The sequence below is a fragment of the Sinohyriopsis cumingii genome, chromosome 3, assembly GCF_028554795.1.
Source record: "Sinohyriopsis cumingii isolate HCF-2022 chromosome 3, ASM2855479v2, whole genome shotgun sequence".
Classification (NCBI taxonomy): domain Eukaryota; kingdom Metazoa; phylum Mollusca; class Bivalvia; order Unionida; family Unionidae; genus Sinohyriopsis; species Sinohyriopsis cumingii.
Genome location: NC_142963.1, coordinates 13812900 through 13830825, shown reverse-complemented (window position 1 = coordinate 13830825; position 17926 = coordinate 13812900). Strand labels below are relative to the sequence as shown.

General features: G+C 37.2%; 1 protein-coding gene across 1 annotated transcript in view; it reads left to right on the top strand.

Annotated features, from left to right (window-relative positions):
• Positions 1-248: 248 nt before the first annotated feature.
• Positions 249-17926, top strand: part of LOC149802471 (uncharacterized) — a 36431-nt gene continuing 18753 nt past the window's right edge. The window contains exon 1 of the mRNA XM_089951286.1: positions 249-1309. Coding sequence (XP_089807412.1) covers positions 1215-1309 — 95 coding nt within the window. The 5' untranslated portion in view covers positions 249-1214. The remainder of the gene's footprint in view (positions 1310-17926) is intronic.

Sequence of the window (17926 nt, the reverse complement as noted above, 5' to 3'; positions counted from 1 at the left end):
ACCGACCTGGGTTCTTTGGAAATAAGCCATAAAGAAAACTGAAATTAGGCGATGAGTTGTCACAAGATTCCAAAAAAAGTTCGTGATATTTTTTACCCTGTTTTTACCTTGTTATGGATAGTTACTTGGTAGTACTGTGTTTATTTGTGTATAACGCGCTCGAACGAAAATGACCAAGATCCACATCTATAATAGGATGAGAGAGAGAGAGAGAGAGAGCATCGTAGATTATGATATATTGGCGAAAAGTCAGAAAGCAGAGTTGTGTAGACCGTGTCCAGGTTGAGTGAACCCAATACATGTTTTCCCAGGTTCTTTCTAGAACCAGATATACTGGCCGTTATGTGTAGCATATCATGTGCTGAAAAAATGTGTTATACCCACTAAACAGCACTTTTCCCCATCTATTAAAATAAAATCAAAGAAAAAATAATTTTATCGAAAGGAATTTTCGCTTTAGTAATACTCATTCTTCTTTCAATTTGCAAATAGTGTGGAAAATGTTAATATTTACGTCCAGGAAGTTTGTTATTTCTTCATAGATGGCAGTAGAACCAGTCATACCATTAATAATCGTTTTCATTTTCCTCATTTAATTTAAGGCAGAGTTCCCGATTCCGCCTCTCCAGTTAGAAGGTTGTTTGCAAATGGATCAAATTGCTTGAATCTACTACCTACCGTTGATTAAATCAAATATTCTATCTTAACTTCGCTGTGCCATATATATTAGTGTTTTACGTCACATCGGCACTAAAGTGGTTATGGTGTGCCATCAAATGGGTAAGTTCAAAAAACGTAACAGTATATTGCAAAAAATGTTAAATTCAGTGCATCAAAACACCGTATTAAACGTAAAGATGAAGGCATACAAAACACACAAGTTCTCAATCAAAATGAACATGATGGAGCTAGATACGTCTTGCTTCGTTTTCCGCCTTGATAAAACATTTCTGGAGACTCATGTAACGCATCTGGATGCGTAACCGACAATGTAACAAATATGTATGATTTAATTACCCGACATAACCACTGAGCTAGGACAATTCCTATGTTATTTCGGTCTTGTGACAAAACATCAACTTGACAGCCAAGAGAACATCATTCTAAATGGTATGGCATAGTTGGACGTATTATTTGCGACATTCTTATTAGAGGATTACTATAGGGTAAAAAGTTTGTTTCAACAATGAAATATATGTATCAAGTTGCTTAGAATGGCAGTTTCGAACCCAAATCTCGGAAATATATTCTATAAGGAACACCGTCAAGCACTATTTTATAAACAGATAAGAAACTATCGAGATTGCAGGTAAGGAAGTGAGAGAGAGAGAGAGAGAGAGAGAGAGAGAGAGAGAGAGAGAGAGAGAGAGAGAACAGTGCATATAGTTGGAGCTTCATATTTACCGCCTGGTGCTTATTTAGTTTTCATTGGATGGGTTTAATTTCACTTCTTGGTGTTATTTACTTTTGGAGCGATTTATTTTCACCTTCTGTTGCTTTTTTGTTTTTGGATGGAGAGATTCATCTCTTAACGCTTATGTACTTTTACTTGGATGGTTTAGCTTCACCACCAGGTGCGTGTTTACTTTTACTTGGATGGTTTAGCTTCACCTCCAGGTGCGTGTTTACTTTTACTTGGATGGTTTAGCTTCACCTCCAGGTGCGTGTTTACTTTTACTTGGATGGTTTAGCTTCACCACCAGGTGCGTATTTACTTTCACTTGGATGGTTTAGCTTCACCTCCAGGTGCGTGTTTACTTTTACTTGGGTGGTTTAGCTTCACCTCCAGGTGCGTGTTTACTTTTACTTGAATGGTTTAGCTTCACCTCCAGGTGCGTGTTTACTTTTACTTGAATGGTTTAGCTTCACCTCCAGGTGCGTGTTTACTTTTACTTGGATGGTTTAGCTTCACCTCCAGGTGCGTGTTTACTTTTACTTGGATGGTTTAGCTTCACCTCCAGGTGCGTGTTTACTTTCACTTGGATGGTTTAGCTTCACCGCCAGGTGCGTGTTTACCTTTATTTGGATGGTTTAGCTTCACCTCCAGGTGCGTGTTTACTTTTACTTGGATGGTTTAGCTTCACCGCCAGGTACGTGTTTACTTTTTCTTGGATGGTTTAGCTTCACCTCCAGGTGCGTGTTTACTTTTACTTGGATGGTTTAGCTTCACCTCCAGGTGCGTGTTTACTTTCACTTGGATGGTTTAGCTTCACCTCCAGGTGCGTGTTTACTTTCACTTGGATGGTTTAGCTTCACCACCAGGTGCGTATTTACTTTCACTTGGATGGTTTAGCTTCACCTCCAGGTGCGTGTTTACTTTTACTTGGATGGTTTAGCTTCACCTCCAGGTGCGTGTTTACTTTTACTTGAATGGTTTAGCTTCACCTCCAGGTGCGTGTTTACTTTTACTTGAATGGTTTAGCTTCACCTCCAGGTGCGTGTTTACTTTTAATTGGATGGTTTAGCTTCACCACCACGTGCGTGTTTACATTTACTTGGATGGTTTAGCTTCACCTCCAGGTGCGTGTTTACTTTTACTTGGATGGTTTAGCTTCACCTCCAGGTGCGTGTTGACTTTTACTTGGATGGTTTAGCTTCACCGCCATGTGCGTGTTTACTTTTACTTGGATGGTTTAGCTTCACCGCCAGGTGCGTGTTTACCTTTATTTGGATGGTTTAGCTTCACCGCCAGGTACGTGTTTACTTTTTCTTGGATGGTTTAGCTTCACCTCCAGGTGCGTGTTTACTTTTACTTGGATGGTTTAGCTTCACCGCCAGGTGCGTGTTTACTTTTACTTGGATGGTTTAGCTTCACCTCCAGGTGCGTGTTTACTTTTACTTGGATGGTTTAGCTTCACCTCCAGGTGCGTGTTTACTTTTACTTGGAGGAGTTTACCTTCATATCTTTTTGCTTAATTACTCTTTAAATGTGCCATTTAATGTCATTCAGTGTACTGGTATGAATGATATATATGTTCTTTCATGTTTACAATATTTTTACTTTATAATTATATTTTAATTTAGATGGACTTTGTAGTCTGAAATAAAGAATTCTTATCTTATCTTATCTTATCTTATCTTATCTTATCTTCTCTGATCTTATCTTTCTGTTGGAGGAGTTTAACTGCATATCTTTTTGCTTATTTACTTTCGGTTGGAGGAGTTTAACTTTACCTCCTGGGACCTATTTACGTTTGATTGGATGGGTTTATCTTGTTTGCTTTTCGTTGGAGGTGATTATCTTCACATCTTGATGCTTATTTACTTTTGATTTGAGGAGTTTATATTCACCCCCTAGTGCTTTTTTACCTGTGGTCACCGAGTGGCTGGGTGGATCACTGCCATCTCACCTCTGTCTGCGTTGATTCAAGCATCGGGTTCGGCGAATGTGGGTATGTGATAAAGCTTGCCAGTAGCTTGTCATGAGTTGTTGGTTCTTTCGGTGTTTTCCCGGGTTCTTCCTCAACCATTTATACTGGCCACCTTGTATGTTGACAAATGGCGTTAAACCCTACAACAATAACAACAACAACAACTACCTGTGGTCACTTCCTGGTGCCTTTTAACTTTTGCTTGGAAGAGTTTATCTTCACCTGCTGGTGCTTCTTTACTTTGAGTTGGAGTGGCTTCCCTTTATATCTTGGTGCCTATTTAATATTTTAGTTGGAATGGCTTCCCTTCATATGTTGGTGCCTATTTCGTCTTTTGGTTGGAGTGGCTTCCCTTCATATATTGGTACTTAATTTAGTCTTTTGGTTGGAAGAGCTTATCGGCACCTCATGTTGCTAATTTATTCTAAGTTGGTGAGATTTACCTGCATCTTATAGGGCTTATTTAGTTATTTCATCTCCGGATGTTTATTTACTTTAGGTTGCAACGTGTAACTTTTTGGAGCTACTTCGCTTTTAGTTGGAGGGATTTGTCTTTAACACTTGGTGCTTATTCACGTTTTGTTGGAGAGGTTTACCTTATCGTTTGGTGCAATTTTCTTTTAGTTTAATAGGTTTATCTTCATTTCCTAGTACTTAATTACTTATGATCACCTCATGGTGCTTATTTACGTTTGGTTGCATGGGTTTATCTTCACCTCCTGGTCCATATATATTTTTCGGTGAAGCAGTTTATCTTCACCTCTTAACGCTTATTTATGTCTGGTTGTAGTCTCATTTTTTGGCGTTTATTTTCTCACTTTACTTGGAGGGAATTATTTTCACCTGTTGGTGCGTATTTACTTTTGGTTGGAAGTGTTTATCTTTATCTGTTGGTTCGGGGTTTTTTTTGGGGGGGGGGGGTAGGTTTTATCTTCACCTCATGGTTCTTATTTTCTTTTGGTCATATCTAGGTGCGTATTTAGTTTTAGTTGATGGTGTTTATCTTTGCCTCTTGGCGCTTATTTGCATTTAGTATGATGGGTTTATCTGATCTTTTGGTACTTATTTACTTTCTGGTTTTTGGGGTTATCTTAATCCCATGCTGATTAACTACGTCGGTGGAGTTTATCTTCACCTCCTGGTTCTTAATTACTTTTGTCTGATCTTCACCTGTCGGTGCTTATTTTACTTTTACATATTTATCTTCAGTGACATAATTGTGATTATTTACTATTAATTGGAGAGGTTTATGTTCACCTGTTGGTGCTTATTGTTTACTTAAAGTTCAAAGGGGTTACCTACGCCTGTAGGTGCTTACTTGATTTTAGTTCGATGGGTTTATCTATACCTGTTGGTGCGTATTTACTTTTGGTTGGAGGGGTTTATCTTCACCTGTTGGTGCTTATTTACCTTTGATTGGCGGGGTTTATTTCACCTGTTGGTGCGTATTTACTTTTGGTTGGAGGGGTTTATCTTCACCTGTTGGTGCTTATTTACTTTTGATTGGCGGGGTTTGTTTCACCTGTTGGTGCGTATTTACGTTTGGTTGGAGGGGTTTATCTTGACCTGTTGGTGCTTATTTACTTTTGAATGGCGGGGTTTATTTCACTTGTTGGTGCGTATTTACTTTTGGTTGGAGGGGTTTATCTTCACCTGTTGGTGCTTATTTACTTTTGATTGGCGGGGTTCATTTCACCTGTTGGTGCGTATTTACTTTTGGTTGGAGGGGTTTATCTTCACCTGTTGGTGCTTATTTACTTTTGATTGGCGGGGTTCATTTCACCTGTTGGTGCGTATTTACTTTTGGTTGGAGGGGTTTATCTTCACCTGTTGGTGCTTATTTACTTTTGATTGGCGGGGTTTGTTTCACCTGTTGGTGCGTATTTACTTTTGGTTGGAGGGGTTTATCTGCACCTGCTGGTGCTTATTTAAATTCGGTCACATCCTTTGTGCTTTTTTACGTTTGCATGGATGGGGGTTATTTTCACCTCTTTGTGCTTCTGTACTTTGAGTGCCTATTTAACATTTTTGAAAATATTCATTTGCTTTTTTATATTTAGTTCGAGAAATTTACTTTCTCCTTATGGTGCTTATCTAGCTTTGTTAACCACCAAAGGCTTATTTACGCTCTGATGCAGTGATTTATCTTAACCCCTTGGTGCTTACTTGCTTTTGGTTGCATGGGTTTATCTCCTCTTCTTGGTGCTTGATATTGACTGAAGGGGTTAGTGGTTACCTCTCAGTGCTTATTCAAGTTTCGTTGGACGGATTTATCGAAAACCTTTTACTTTTTATTGGAGGTTTTTATCTTCGTTTCTTGGTGCTTATTTACTTTTTGTCATCTCGTTGAGCTTATTTACATTCGGTTGCAGTGGTTTATTGTTACCTCTTATGCCTGGTTACTTTTGGCAGCTGAGATTTCTATTTACTACTTGATGCTTATTTACCTTTGGTTGAAGATGTTATCTTCACCTCCTGTTACTAATTTATGTTTGGTTGGAGGGGTTCACGTTTATTTACCTTTGGTAGGATGGGTTTATATTCATCTCTTAGTGGTGGCCTAAGTGGTTAGAGCGTCCACAACAGATGCGGGAGATCTCGGGTTCGAACCCTTTGTCGAGTCATACCAAAGACTTATAAAATGATATTAGCAGCTGTTTCGCTTGGCGCTAGGCATTAAGAGGTTAGTGTAAGGACTGACTGGCCTAGTGTCAGCATAATGTGACTAGGTGGGACATGATGTCTGCAGCATGATGCCCCATTGCTAGACATCACTATAAACTGCCACACTGTAGACATCGTAACGATATAACTAAAACTGTTAAAAGCTACTTTAAAAACCCAAATCATACACATAAATCTTAGTGTTTATTTACTTTCGGTTGGTTGTGTTAATCTTCGCATCCTGTTTCTTGTATTATTCCAGTTTTTGAATTCGGTATAAATTCCGGTAAATATCTTTGTCCAAGAATTATCAGAGCTCTTCAGTATTTCCAGGGAAAACAATCACTTGAAATTCAATAATTTGAAGAAAATGCAAATTCAGCCCCAAACAAGTCACAACATAAAACAACTTGATTTCTCACGTGTTAAGGCACGACTGATAAAATTCTTATAATAACATCAGTTATAAGAAAACTAAAACGCCAAAAAATTCCCGGATGGTGTCCAAGTGTTCATACTTCTGGAAAAATTAGGAGTTTGTTTACAAATAAACAAGTGCCTCACGTCACGTGGTCCGGGGGTGACAATGACTCAGCTCAAAGATTCTTACTCTGAGAAAGATTTTTTTTAAAAATTGAAAAAGTTGTTTACCAGAACTGTAACTGATTTTAAGGTCAGCAACTAGATACAATGTTTCTATTGTTAGGTATTTACATCAATGATTGTTGTTGTTGTTTTTGTGGGGTTTAACGCCATTTTTCAGCACACGATATGCTATATATGGCGGCCAGTATTAATGGTGGAGGAAGAACCCGGGAAAACCCCGGAAAGAACCACCGACCCACGAGAAGCTACTGGCATGCTTTCTCACATACTTACATTGGCTGAATCTGTTACATCAATGAAATAATAAACAAAAGTCAATCAGGTCAAACAGAACTGAACTTAATTATAAAAAAAAATCAAGACCAGTAAACAATATTATATTACAATAACATGTAATGGAATATAAATATTTTAAAACTAACAGACAAACAATTAATTTAAATATACATAGCAATACATACATTCATACACACACAAACACAAATACATACATACATACACAGACAGACAGACATACATACATACATACATACATACATACATGCATACATACGTACATACATATATACAAACATTCATCCATATAGGCAGACAAACAGACAGACGAGTTTTCCAGTGGATTGTTTATTATTTTGGGAAGATAGAAATTATGTCCAAATTCAAAAGAACTACAAAATCTTCAATAAGTATATTTATAGCTTTATACCGCATAACAAATTTACGAATTTTTCTCATATTAGCAAAGAACTGAAACTATATTTTTCTTGAGAAAATTAAAGAATCTTAGAACGCTGTGATAAAAGTGGATTATTGTACAAAAGACTTTTAGATTTAGCATAATGCATCTCTCTCATAGGAAAATATTTATTTCAAGACTATCAGGATTAATTGGCTGAACGGATTAACTGTGAATTCATTTAAAGATATTTTGGGATTATAGCATAGTGATTGTTGATAAATGATTACAATACAGACTATCATTTGGAACACCTTTGAAAATCGTTCTGATTACTCGAAACTTTTGGAAATGAAGGGACATTTTGGACTTTAGGAATTCATTTAAACATACTGTAAGTTAGTTTTAATTCTTTCACTTTGTATCTAGGAAACAAATTTCATTTTCAGTTATGCAAAATTTATTGGTTTTTGCTCTTTCTTGTTGTATATTTTAAGATCACTGAATTGTAATATTTTTTTAAAGTATATCCAAAATAAATACATATTTTTCGTCTGTTTCTTTATTTAATTTGTTTTCTGCGTTGTATTTTTCAAGTCTCATACGACAATTTAATCACTTTTGATGATTTACAATTGATTTCTGTAATTTACAACACACAACGGAAAACGAATTCTCTATCTGCATTTATTTTCTAAAAGATCAATTCAAAACTCCAGAAAATTAGAAACGTTTTACGTCTAAGATAATAAAATATACGTTGAAACTAAAATCAATAAACCCTGAAATAGATTATATAGCCAATTTCTAGCACAGCCCGTGGGACGTGGTAAATAACAATTAAAGTCAAGATAAACTATGAAACTACTCCATACGGTTATCTTATAAATTTAAACGTGTTGGCAGCCATTTATTTGGTTATATTAATTGAGACCATGAAAACAGTCATTCATTCATGTAAATTAATGGAGAATTTCATAATATGATAGATTAAATCTACATTTTTTCATATCCTACCCATGAATGAATGAAGTGCCTCTAAAACACAGTGAGTCAGACTGAAGTTAAGTGCCTCTAAAACACAATGAGTCACACTGAAGTAAAGTGCCTCTAAAACACAGTGAGTCAGACTGAAGTAAAATGCCTACAAAACACAATGAGTCAGACTGAAGTAAAATGCCTCTAAAACACAATGAGTCAGACTGAAGTAAAATGCCTCTAAAACACAATGAGTCAAACTGAAGTAAAGTGCCTCTAAAACACAATGAGTCAGACTAAAGTAAAGTGCCTCTAAAACACAATGAGTCAGACTGAAGTAAAATGCCTCTAAAACACAATGAGTCAGACTAAAGAAAAATGCCTCTAAAACACAGTGAGTCATACTGAAGTAAAATGCCTCTAAAACACAATGAGTCAGACTGAAGTAAAGTGCCTCTAAAACACAATGAGTCAGACTGAAGTAAAGTGCCTTTAAAACACAGTGAGTCAGACTAAAGTAAAATGCCTCTAAAACACAGTGAGTCAGACTGAAGTAAAGTACCTTTAAAACACTATGAGTCAGACTAAAGTAAAATGCCTCTAAAATACAATGAGTCAGACTAAAGTAAAATGCCTCTAAAACACAGTGAGTCAGACTGAAGTAAAGTGCCTCTAAAACGCAGTGCGTCAGACAGAAGTAAAATGCCTCTAAAACACAATTAGTCAGACTGAAGTAAAGCGGCTCTAAAACACAATGAGTCAGACTGAAGTAAAATGCCTCTAAAACACAATGAGTCAGACTGAAGTAAAGTGCCTCTAAAACACAATGAGTCAGACTGAAGTAAAATGCCTCTAAAACACAATGGGTCAGATTGAAGTAAAATGCCTCTAAAACACAATGAGTCAAACTGAAGTAAAGTGCCTCTAAAACACAATGAGTCAGACTGAAGTAAAGTGCCTCTAAAACACAATGAGTCAGACTGAAGTAAAGTGCCTTTAAAACACAATGAGTGAGACTAAAGTAAAATGCCTCTAAAACACAATGAGTCAGACTGAAGTAAAATGCCTCTAAAACACAGTAAGTCAGACTGATGTAAAATGCCTCTAAAACACAGTGGGTCAGACTGAAGTAAAATATCTCTAAAACACATTGAGTCAGACTGAAGTAAAGTGCCTCTAAAACACAGTGAGTCAGACTGAAGTAAAATGCCTCTTAAACACAATGAGTCAGACTGAAGTAAAGCGCCTCTACAACACATTGAATCAGACTGAAGAAAAGTGCCTCTAAAACACATTGAATATGGCTGAAGTAAATTGCCTCTAAAACACAGTGAGTCAGACTGAAGTAAAGTGCCTCTAAAACACAGTGAGTCAGACTGAAGTAAATGCCTCTAAAACACAATGAGTCAGACTGAAGTAAAGTGCCTCTAAAACACAGTGAGTCAGACTGAAGTAAAATGCCTCTAAAACAATGAGTCAGACTCATGTAAAGTGCCTCTAAAACACAGTGAGTCAGACTGAAGAAAAATGCCACTAAAACACAATGAGTCAGACTGAAGTAAAGTGCCTATAAAACACATTGAGTCATCCTGAAGTAAAGTGCCTCTAAAACACAATGAGTCAGACTGAAGTAAAATGCCTCTAAAACACAGTGAGTCAGACTGAAGTCAAATGCCTCTAAAACACAGTGATTCAGACTAAAGTAGAATGCCTCTAAAACACAGTGAGTCAGACTCAAGTAAAATGCCTCTAAAACACAATGAGTCATACTAAAGTAAAATGCCTCTAAAACACAGTGAGTCAGAATGAAGTAAAATGCCTCTAAAACACAATGAATCAGACTGCAGTAAAGTGCCTCTAAAACACAATGAGTCAGACTGAAGTAAAGTGCCTTTAAAACACAGTGAGTCAGACTAAAGTAAAATGCCTCTAAAACACAGTGAGTCAGACTGAAGTAAAGTGCCTTTAAAACACTAGGAGTCAGACTGAAGTAAAATGCCTCTAGAACACAATGAGTCAGACTAAAGTAAAATGCCTCTAAAACACAGTGAATCAGAATGAAGTAAAGTGCCTCTAAAACACAGTGAGTCAGACTGAAGTAAAATGCCTCTAAAACACATTGAGTCATACTGAAGTAAAATGCATCTAAAACACAGTGAGTCAGACTGAAGTAAAATGCCTCTAAAACACAATGAGTCAAACTGAAGTAAAGTGCCTCTAAAACACAATGAGTCAGACTAAAGTAAAGTGCCTCTAAAACACAATGAGTCAGACTGAAGTAAAATGCCTCTAAAACACAATGAGTCAGACTAAAGAAAAATGCCTCTAAAACACTGTGAGTCATACTGAAGTAAAATGCCTCTAAAACACAATGAGTCAGACTGAAGTAAAGTGCCTCTAAAACACAATGAGTCAGACTGAAGTAAAGTGCCTTTAAAACACAGTGAGTCAGACTAAAGTAAAATGCCTCTAAAACACAGTGAGTCAGACTGAAGTAAAGTACCTTTAAAACACTATGAGTCAGACTAAAGTAAAATGCCTCTAAAATACAATGAGTCAGACTAAAGTAAAATGCCTCTAAAACACAGTGAGTCAGACTGAAGTAAAGTGCCTCTAAAACGCAGTGCGTCAGACAGAAGTAAAATGCCTCTAAAACACAATTAGTCAGACTGAAGTAAAGCGGCTCTAAAACACAATGAGTCAGACTGAAGTAAAATGCCTCTAAAACACAATGAGTCAGACTGAAGTAAAGTGCCTCTAAAACACAATGAGTCAGACTGAAGTAAAATGCCTCTAAAACACAATGGGTCAGACTGAAGTAAAATGCCTCTAAAACACAATGAGTCAAACTGAAGTAAAGTGCCTCTAAAACACAATGAGTCAGACTGAAGTAAAGTGCCTCTAAAACACAATGAGTCAGACTGAAGTAAAGTGCCTTTAAAACACAATGAGTGAGACTAAAGTAAAATGCCTCTAAAACACAATGAGTCAGACTGAAGTAAAATGCCTCTAAAACACAGTAAGTCAGACTGATGTAAAATGCCTCTAAAACACAGTGGGTCAGACTGAAGTAAAATATCTCTAAAACACATTGAGTCAGACTGAAGTAAAGTGCCTCTAAAACACAGTGAGTCAGACTGAAGTAAAATGCCTCTTAAACACAATGAGTCAGACTGAAGTAAAGCGCCTCTACAACACATTGAATCAGACTGAAGAAAAGTGCCTCTAAAACACATTGAATATGGCTGAAGTAAATTGCCTCTAAAACACAGTGAGTCAGACTGAAGTAAAGTGCCTCTAAAACACAGTGAGTCAGACTGAAGTAAATGCCTCTAAAACACAATGAGTCAGACTGAAGTAAAGTGCCTCTAAAACACAGTGAGTCAGACTGAAGTAAAATGCCTCTAAAACAATGAGTCAGACTCATGTAAAGTGCCTCTAAAACACAGTGAGTCAGACTGAAGAAAAATGCCACTAAAACACAATGAGTCAGACTGAAGTAAAGTGCCTATAAAACACATTGAGTCATCCTGAAGTAAAGTGCCTCTAAAACACAATGAGTCAGACTGAAGTAAAATGCCTCTAAAACACAGTGAGTCAGACTGAAGTCAAATGCCTCTAAAACACAGTGATTCAGACTAAAGTAGAATGCCTCTAAAACACAGTGAGTCAGACTCAAGTAAAATGCCTCTAAAACACAATGAGTCATACTAAAGTAAAATGCCTCTAAAACACAGTGAGTCAGAATGAAGTAAAATGCCTCTAAAACACAATGAGTCAGACTGCAGTAAAGTGCCTCTAAAACACAATGAGTCAGACTGAAGTAAAGTGCCTTTAAAACACAGTGAGTCAGACTAAAGTAAAATGCCTCTAAAACACAGTGAGTCAGACTGAAGTAAAGTGCCTTTAAAACACTAGGAGTCAGACTGAAGTAAAATGCCTCTAGAACACAATGAGTCAGACTAAAGTAAAATGCCTCTAAAACACAGTGAATCAGAATGAAGTAAAGTGCCTCTAAAACACAGTGAGTCAGACTGAAGTAAAATGCCTCTAAAACACATTGAGTCATACTGAAGTAAAATGCATCTAAAACACAGTGAGTCAGACTGAAGTAAAATGCCTCTAAAACACAATGAGTCAGACTGAAGTAAAGCGCCTCTAAAACACAATGAGTCAGACTAAAGTAAAATGCCTCTAAAACACAATGAGTCAGACTGAAGTAAATTGCCTCTAAAACACAATGAGTCAGACTGAAGTAAAGTGCCTCTAAAACACAATGAGTCAGACTGAAGTAAAATGCCTCTAAAACACAATGAGTCAGACTGAAGTAAAGTGCCTCTAAAACACAATGAGTCAGACTGAAGTAAAGTGCCTCTAAAACACAATGAGTCAGACTGAAGTAAAATGCCTCTAAAACACAGTGAGTCAGACTGAAGTAAGATGCCTCTAAAACACAGTGAGTCAGACTAAAGTAAAATGCCTCTAAAACACAATGAGTCAGACTGAAGTAAAGTGCCTTTAAAACACAATGAGTGAGACTAAAGTAAAATGCCTCTAAAACACAATGAGTCAGACTAAAGTAAAATGCCTCTAAAACACAGTAAGTCAGACTGATGTAAAATGCCTCTAAAACACAGTGGGTCAGACTGAAGTAAAATATCTCTAAAACACATTGAGTCAGACTGAAGTAAAGTGCCTCTACAACACAGTGAGTCAGACTGAAGTAAAATGCCTCTTAAACACAATGAGTCAGACTGAAGTAAAGCGCCTCTACAACACATTGAATCAGACTGAAGTAAAGTGCCTCTAAAACACATTGAATATGCCTGAAGTAAATTGCCTCTAAAACACAGTGAGTCAGACTGAAGTAAATGCATCTAAAACACAATGAGTCAGAATGAAGTAAAGTGCCTCTAAAACACAGTGGGTGAGACTGAAGTAAAATATCTCTAAAACACATTGAGTCAGACTGAAGTAAAGTGCCTCTAAAACACAGTGAGTCAGACTGAAGTAAAATGCCTCTTAAACACAATGAGTCAGACTGAAGTAAAGCGCCTCTACAACACATTGAATCAGACTGAAGTAAAGTGCCTCTAAAACACATTGAATATGCCTGAAGTAAATTCCCTCTAAAACACAGTGAGTCAGACTGAAGTAAAGGCATCTAAAACACAATGAGTCAGACTGAAGTAAAGTGCCTCTAAAACACAGTGAGTCAGACTGAAGTAAAATGCCTCTAAAACAATGAGTCAGACTCATGTAAAGTGCCTCTAAAACACAGTGAGTCAGACTGAAGAAAAATGCCACTAATACACAATGAGTCAGACTGAAGTAAAGTGCCTATAAAACACATTGAGTCATCCTGAAGTAAAGTGCCTCTTAAACACAATGAGTCAGACTGAAGTAAAATGCCTCTAAAACACAGTGAGTCAGACTGAAGTAAAATGCCTGTAAAACAGTGAGTCAGACTAAAGTAGAATGCCTCTAAAACACAGTGAGTCAGACTGAAGTAAAATGCCTCTAAAACACAATGAGTCAGACTAAAGTAAAATGCCTCTAAAACACAATGAGTCAGACTGAAGTAAAGTGCCTCTAAAACACAATGAGTCAGACTGAAGAAAAATGCCACTAAAACACAATGAGTCAGACTGAAGTAAAGTGCCTCTAAAGCACAATGAGTCAGACCGAAGTAAAATGCCTCTAAAAGACAGTGAGTCAGACTGAAGTAAAATGCCTCTAAAACACAGTGAGTCAGACTGACGTAAAATGCCTCTAAAACACAATGAGTCAGACTGAAGTAAAGTGCCTCTAAAACACAATGAGTTAGACGAAAGTAAAATGCCTCTAAAACAAAATGATTCAGACTGAAGTAAAGTGCCTCTAAAACACAATGAGTCAGACTGAAGTAAAATGCCTCTAAAACACAGTGAGTCAGACTGAAGTAAAGTGCCTCTAAAATACAATGAGTCAGACTGAAGTAAAATGCCTCTAAAACACAGTGAGTCAGACTAAAGTAAAATGCCTCTAAAACACAACGAGTCAGACTGAAGTAAAGTGCCTTTAAAACACAATGAGTGAGACTAAAGTAAAATGCCTCTAAAACACAATGAGTCAGACTGAAGTAAAGTGCCTCTAAAACACAATGAGTCAGACTGAAGTAAAATGCCTCTAAAACACAATGAGTCAGACTGAAGTAAAGTGCCTTTAAAACACAATGAGTCAGACTAAAGTAAAATGCCTCTGAAACATAATGAGTCCGACTGAAGTAAAGTGCCTCTAAAGCACAATGAGTCAGACTGAAGTAAAATGACTCTAAAACACAGTGAGTTAGACTGAAGTAAAATGCCTCTAAAACACAGTGAGTCAGACTGAAGTAGAGTGCCTCTAAAACACAATGAGTCAGACTAAAGTAAAGTGCCTCTAAAACACAATGAGTCAGACTGAAGTAAAATGCCTCTAAAACACAGTGAGTCAGACTGAAGTAAAATGCCTCTAAAGCACGGTGAGTCAGACTGAAGTAAAGTGCCTCTAAAACACAATCAGTCAGACTAAAGCAAAATGCCTCTAAAACACAGTGAGTCAGACTGATGTAAAATGCCTCTAAAACACAATGACTCAGACTGAAGTAAAGCGCCTCTACAACACATTGAGTCAGACAGAAGTAAAGTGCCTCTAAAACACAGTGAGTCAGACTGAAGTAAAATGCCTCTAAAACACAGTGAGTCAGACTGAAATAGAGTGCCTCTAAAACACAATGAGTCAGACTAAAGTAAAGTGCCTCTAAAACACAATGAGTCAGACTGAAGTAAAATGCCTCTAAAACACAGTGAGTCAGACTGAAGTAAAATGCCTCTAAAACACGGTGAGTCAGACTGAAGTAAAGTGCCTCTAAAACACAATCAGTCAGACTAAAGCAAAATGCCTCTAAAACACAGTGAGTCAGACTGATGTAAAATGCCTCTAAAACACAATGAGTCAGACTGAAGCAAAGCGCCTCTACAACACATTGAGTCAGACAGAAGTAAAGTGCCTCTAAAACACAGTGAGTCAGACTGAAGTAAAGTGCCTCTAAAACACATTGAGTCAGACTGAAGCGAAGTTCCTCTAAAACACAGTGAATCAGACTGATCTAAAATGCCTCTAAAACACAGTGAGTCAGTCTGAAGTAAAGTGCCTCTAAAATACAATGAGTCAGACTGAGGTAAAATGCCTCTAAAACACAATGAGTCAGACTGAAGTAAAATGCCTCTTAAACACAATGAGTCAGACTGAAGTAAAGCGCCTCTACAACACATTGAATCAGACTGAAGAAAAGTGCCTCTAAAACACATTGAATATGGCTGAAGTAAATTGCCTCTAAAACACAGTGAGTCAGACTGAAGTAAAGTGCCTCTAAAACACAGTGAGTCAGACTGAAGTAAATGCCTCTAAAACACAATGAGTCAGACTGAAGTAAAGTGCCTCTAAAACACAGTGAGTCAGACTGAAGTAAAATGCCTCTAAAACAATGAGTCAGACTCATGTAAAGTGCCTCTAAAACACAGTGAGTCAGACTGAAGAAAAATGCCACTAAAACACAATGAGTCAGACTGAAGTAAAGTGCCTATAAAACACATTGAGTCATCCTGAAGTAAAGTGCCTCTAAAACACAATGAGTCAGACTGAAGTAAAATGCCTCTAAAACACAGTGAGTCAGACTGAAGTCAAATGCCTCTAAAACACAGTGATTCAGACTAAAGTAGAATGCCTCTAAAACACAGTGAGTCAGACTCAAGTAAAATGCCTCTAAAACACAATGAGTCATACTAAAGTAAAATGCCTCTAAAACACAGTGAGTCAGAATGAAGTAAAATGCCTCTAAAACACAATGAGTCAGACTGCAGTAAAGTGCCTCTAAAACACAATGAGTCAGACTGAAGTAAAGTGCCTTTAAAACACAGTGAGTCAGACTAAAGTAAAATGCCTCTAAAACACAGTGAGTCAGACTGAAGTAAAGTGCCTTTAAAACACTAGGAGTCAGACTGAAGTAAAATGCCTCTAGAACACAATGAGTCAGACTAAAGTAAAATGCCTCTAAAACACAGTGAATCAGAATGAAGTAAAGTGCCTCTAAAACACAGTGAGTCAGACTGAAGTAAAATGCCTCTAAAACACATTGAGTCATACTGAAGTAAAATGCATCTAAAACACAGTGAGTCAGACTGAAGTAAAATGCCTCTAAAACACAATGAGTCAGACTGAAGTAAAGCGCCTCTAAAACACAATGAGTCAGACTAAAGTAAAATGCCTCTAAAACACAATGAGTCAGACTGAAGTAAATTGCCTCTAAAACACAATGAGTCAGACTGAAGTAAAGTGCCTCTAAAACACAATGAGTCAGACTGAAGTAAAATGCCTCTAAAACACAATGAGTCAGACTGAAGTAAAGTGCCTCTAAAACACAATGAGTCAGACTGAAGTAAAGTGCCTCTAAAACACAATGAGTCAGACTGAAGTAAAATGCCTCTAAAACACAGTGAGTCAGACTGAAGTAAGATGCCTCTAAAACACAGTGAGTCAGACTAAAGTAAAATGCCTCTAAAACACAATGAGTCAGACTGAAGTAAAGTGCCTTTAAAACACAATGAGTGAGACTAAAGTAAAATGCCTCTAAAACACAATGAGTCAGACTAAAGTAAAATGCCTCTAAAACACAGTAAGTCAGACTGATGTAAAATGCCTCTAAAACACAGTGGGTCAGACTGAAGTAAAATATCTCTAAAACACATTGAGTCAGACTGAAGTAAAGTGCCTCTACAACACAGTGAGTCAGACTGAAGTAAAATGCCTCTTAAACACAATGAGTCAGACTGAAGTAAAGCGCCTCTACAACACATTGAATCAGACTGAAGTAAAGTGCCTCTAAAACACATTGAATATGCCTGAAGTAAATTGCCTCTAAAACACAGTGAGTCAGACTGAAGTAAATGCATCTAAAACACAATGAGTCAGAATGAAGTAAAGTGCCTCTAAAACACAGTGGGTGAGACTGAAGTAAAATATCTCTAAAACACATTGAGTCAGACTGAAGTAAAGTGCCTCTAAAACACAGTGAGTCAGACTGAAGTAAAATGCCTCTTAAACACAATGAGTCAGACTGAAGTAAAGCGCCTCTACAACACATTGAATCAGACTGAAGTAAAGTGCCTCTAAAACACATTGAATATGCCTGAAGTAAATTCCCTCTAAAACACAGTGAGTCAGACTGAAGTAAAGGCATCTAAAACACAATGAGTCAGACTGAAGTAAAGTGCCTCTAAAACACAGTGAGTCAGACTGAAGTAAAATGCCTCTAAAACAATGAGTCAGACTCATGTAAAGTGCCTCTAAAACACAGTGAGTCAGACTGAAGAAAAATGCCACTAATACACAATGAGTCAGACTGAAGTAAAGTGCCTATAAAACACATTGAGTCATCCTGAAGTAAAGTGCCTCTTAAACACAATGAGTCAGACTGAAGTAAAATGCCTCTAAAACACAGTGAGTCAGACTGAAGTAAAATGCCTGTAAAACAGTGAGTCAGACTAAAGTAGAATGCCTCTAAAACACAGTGAGTCAGACTGAAGTAAAATGCCTCTAAAACACAATGAGT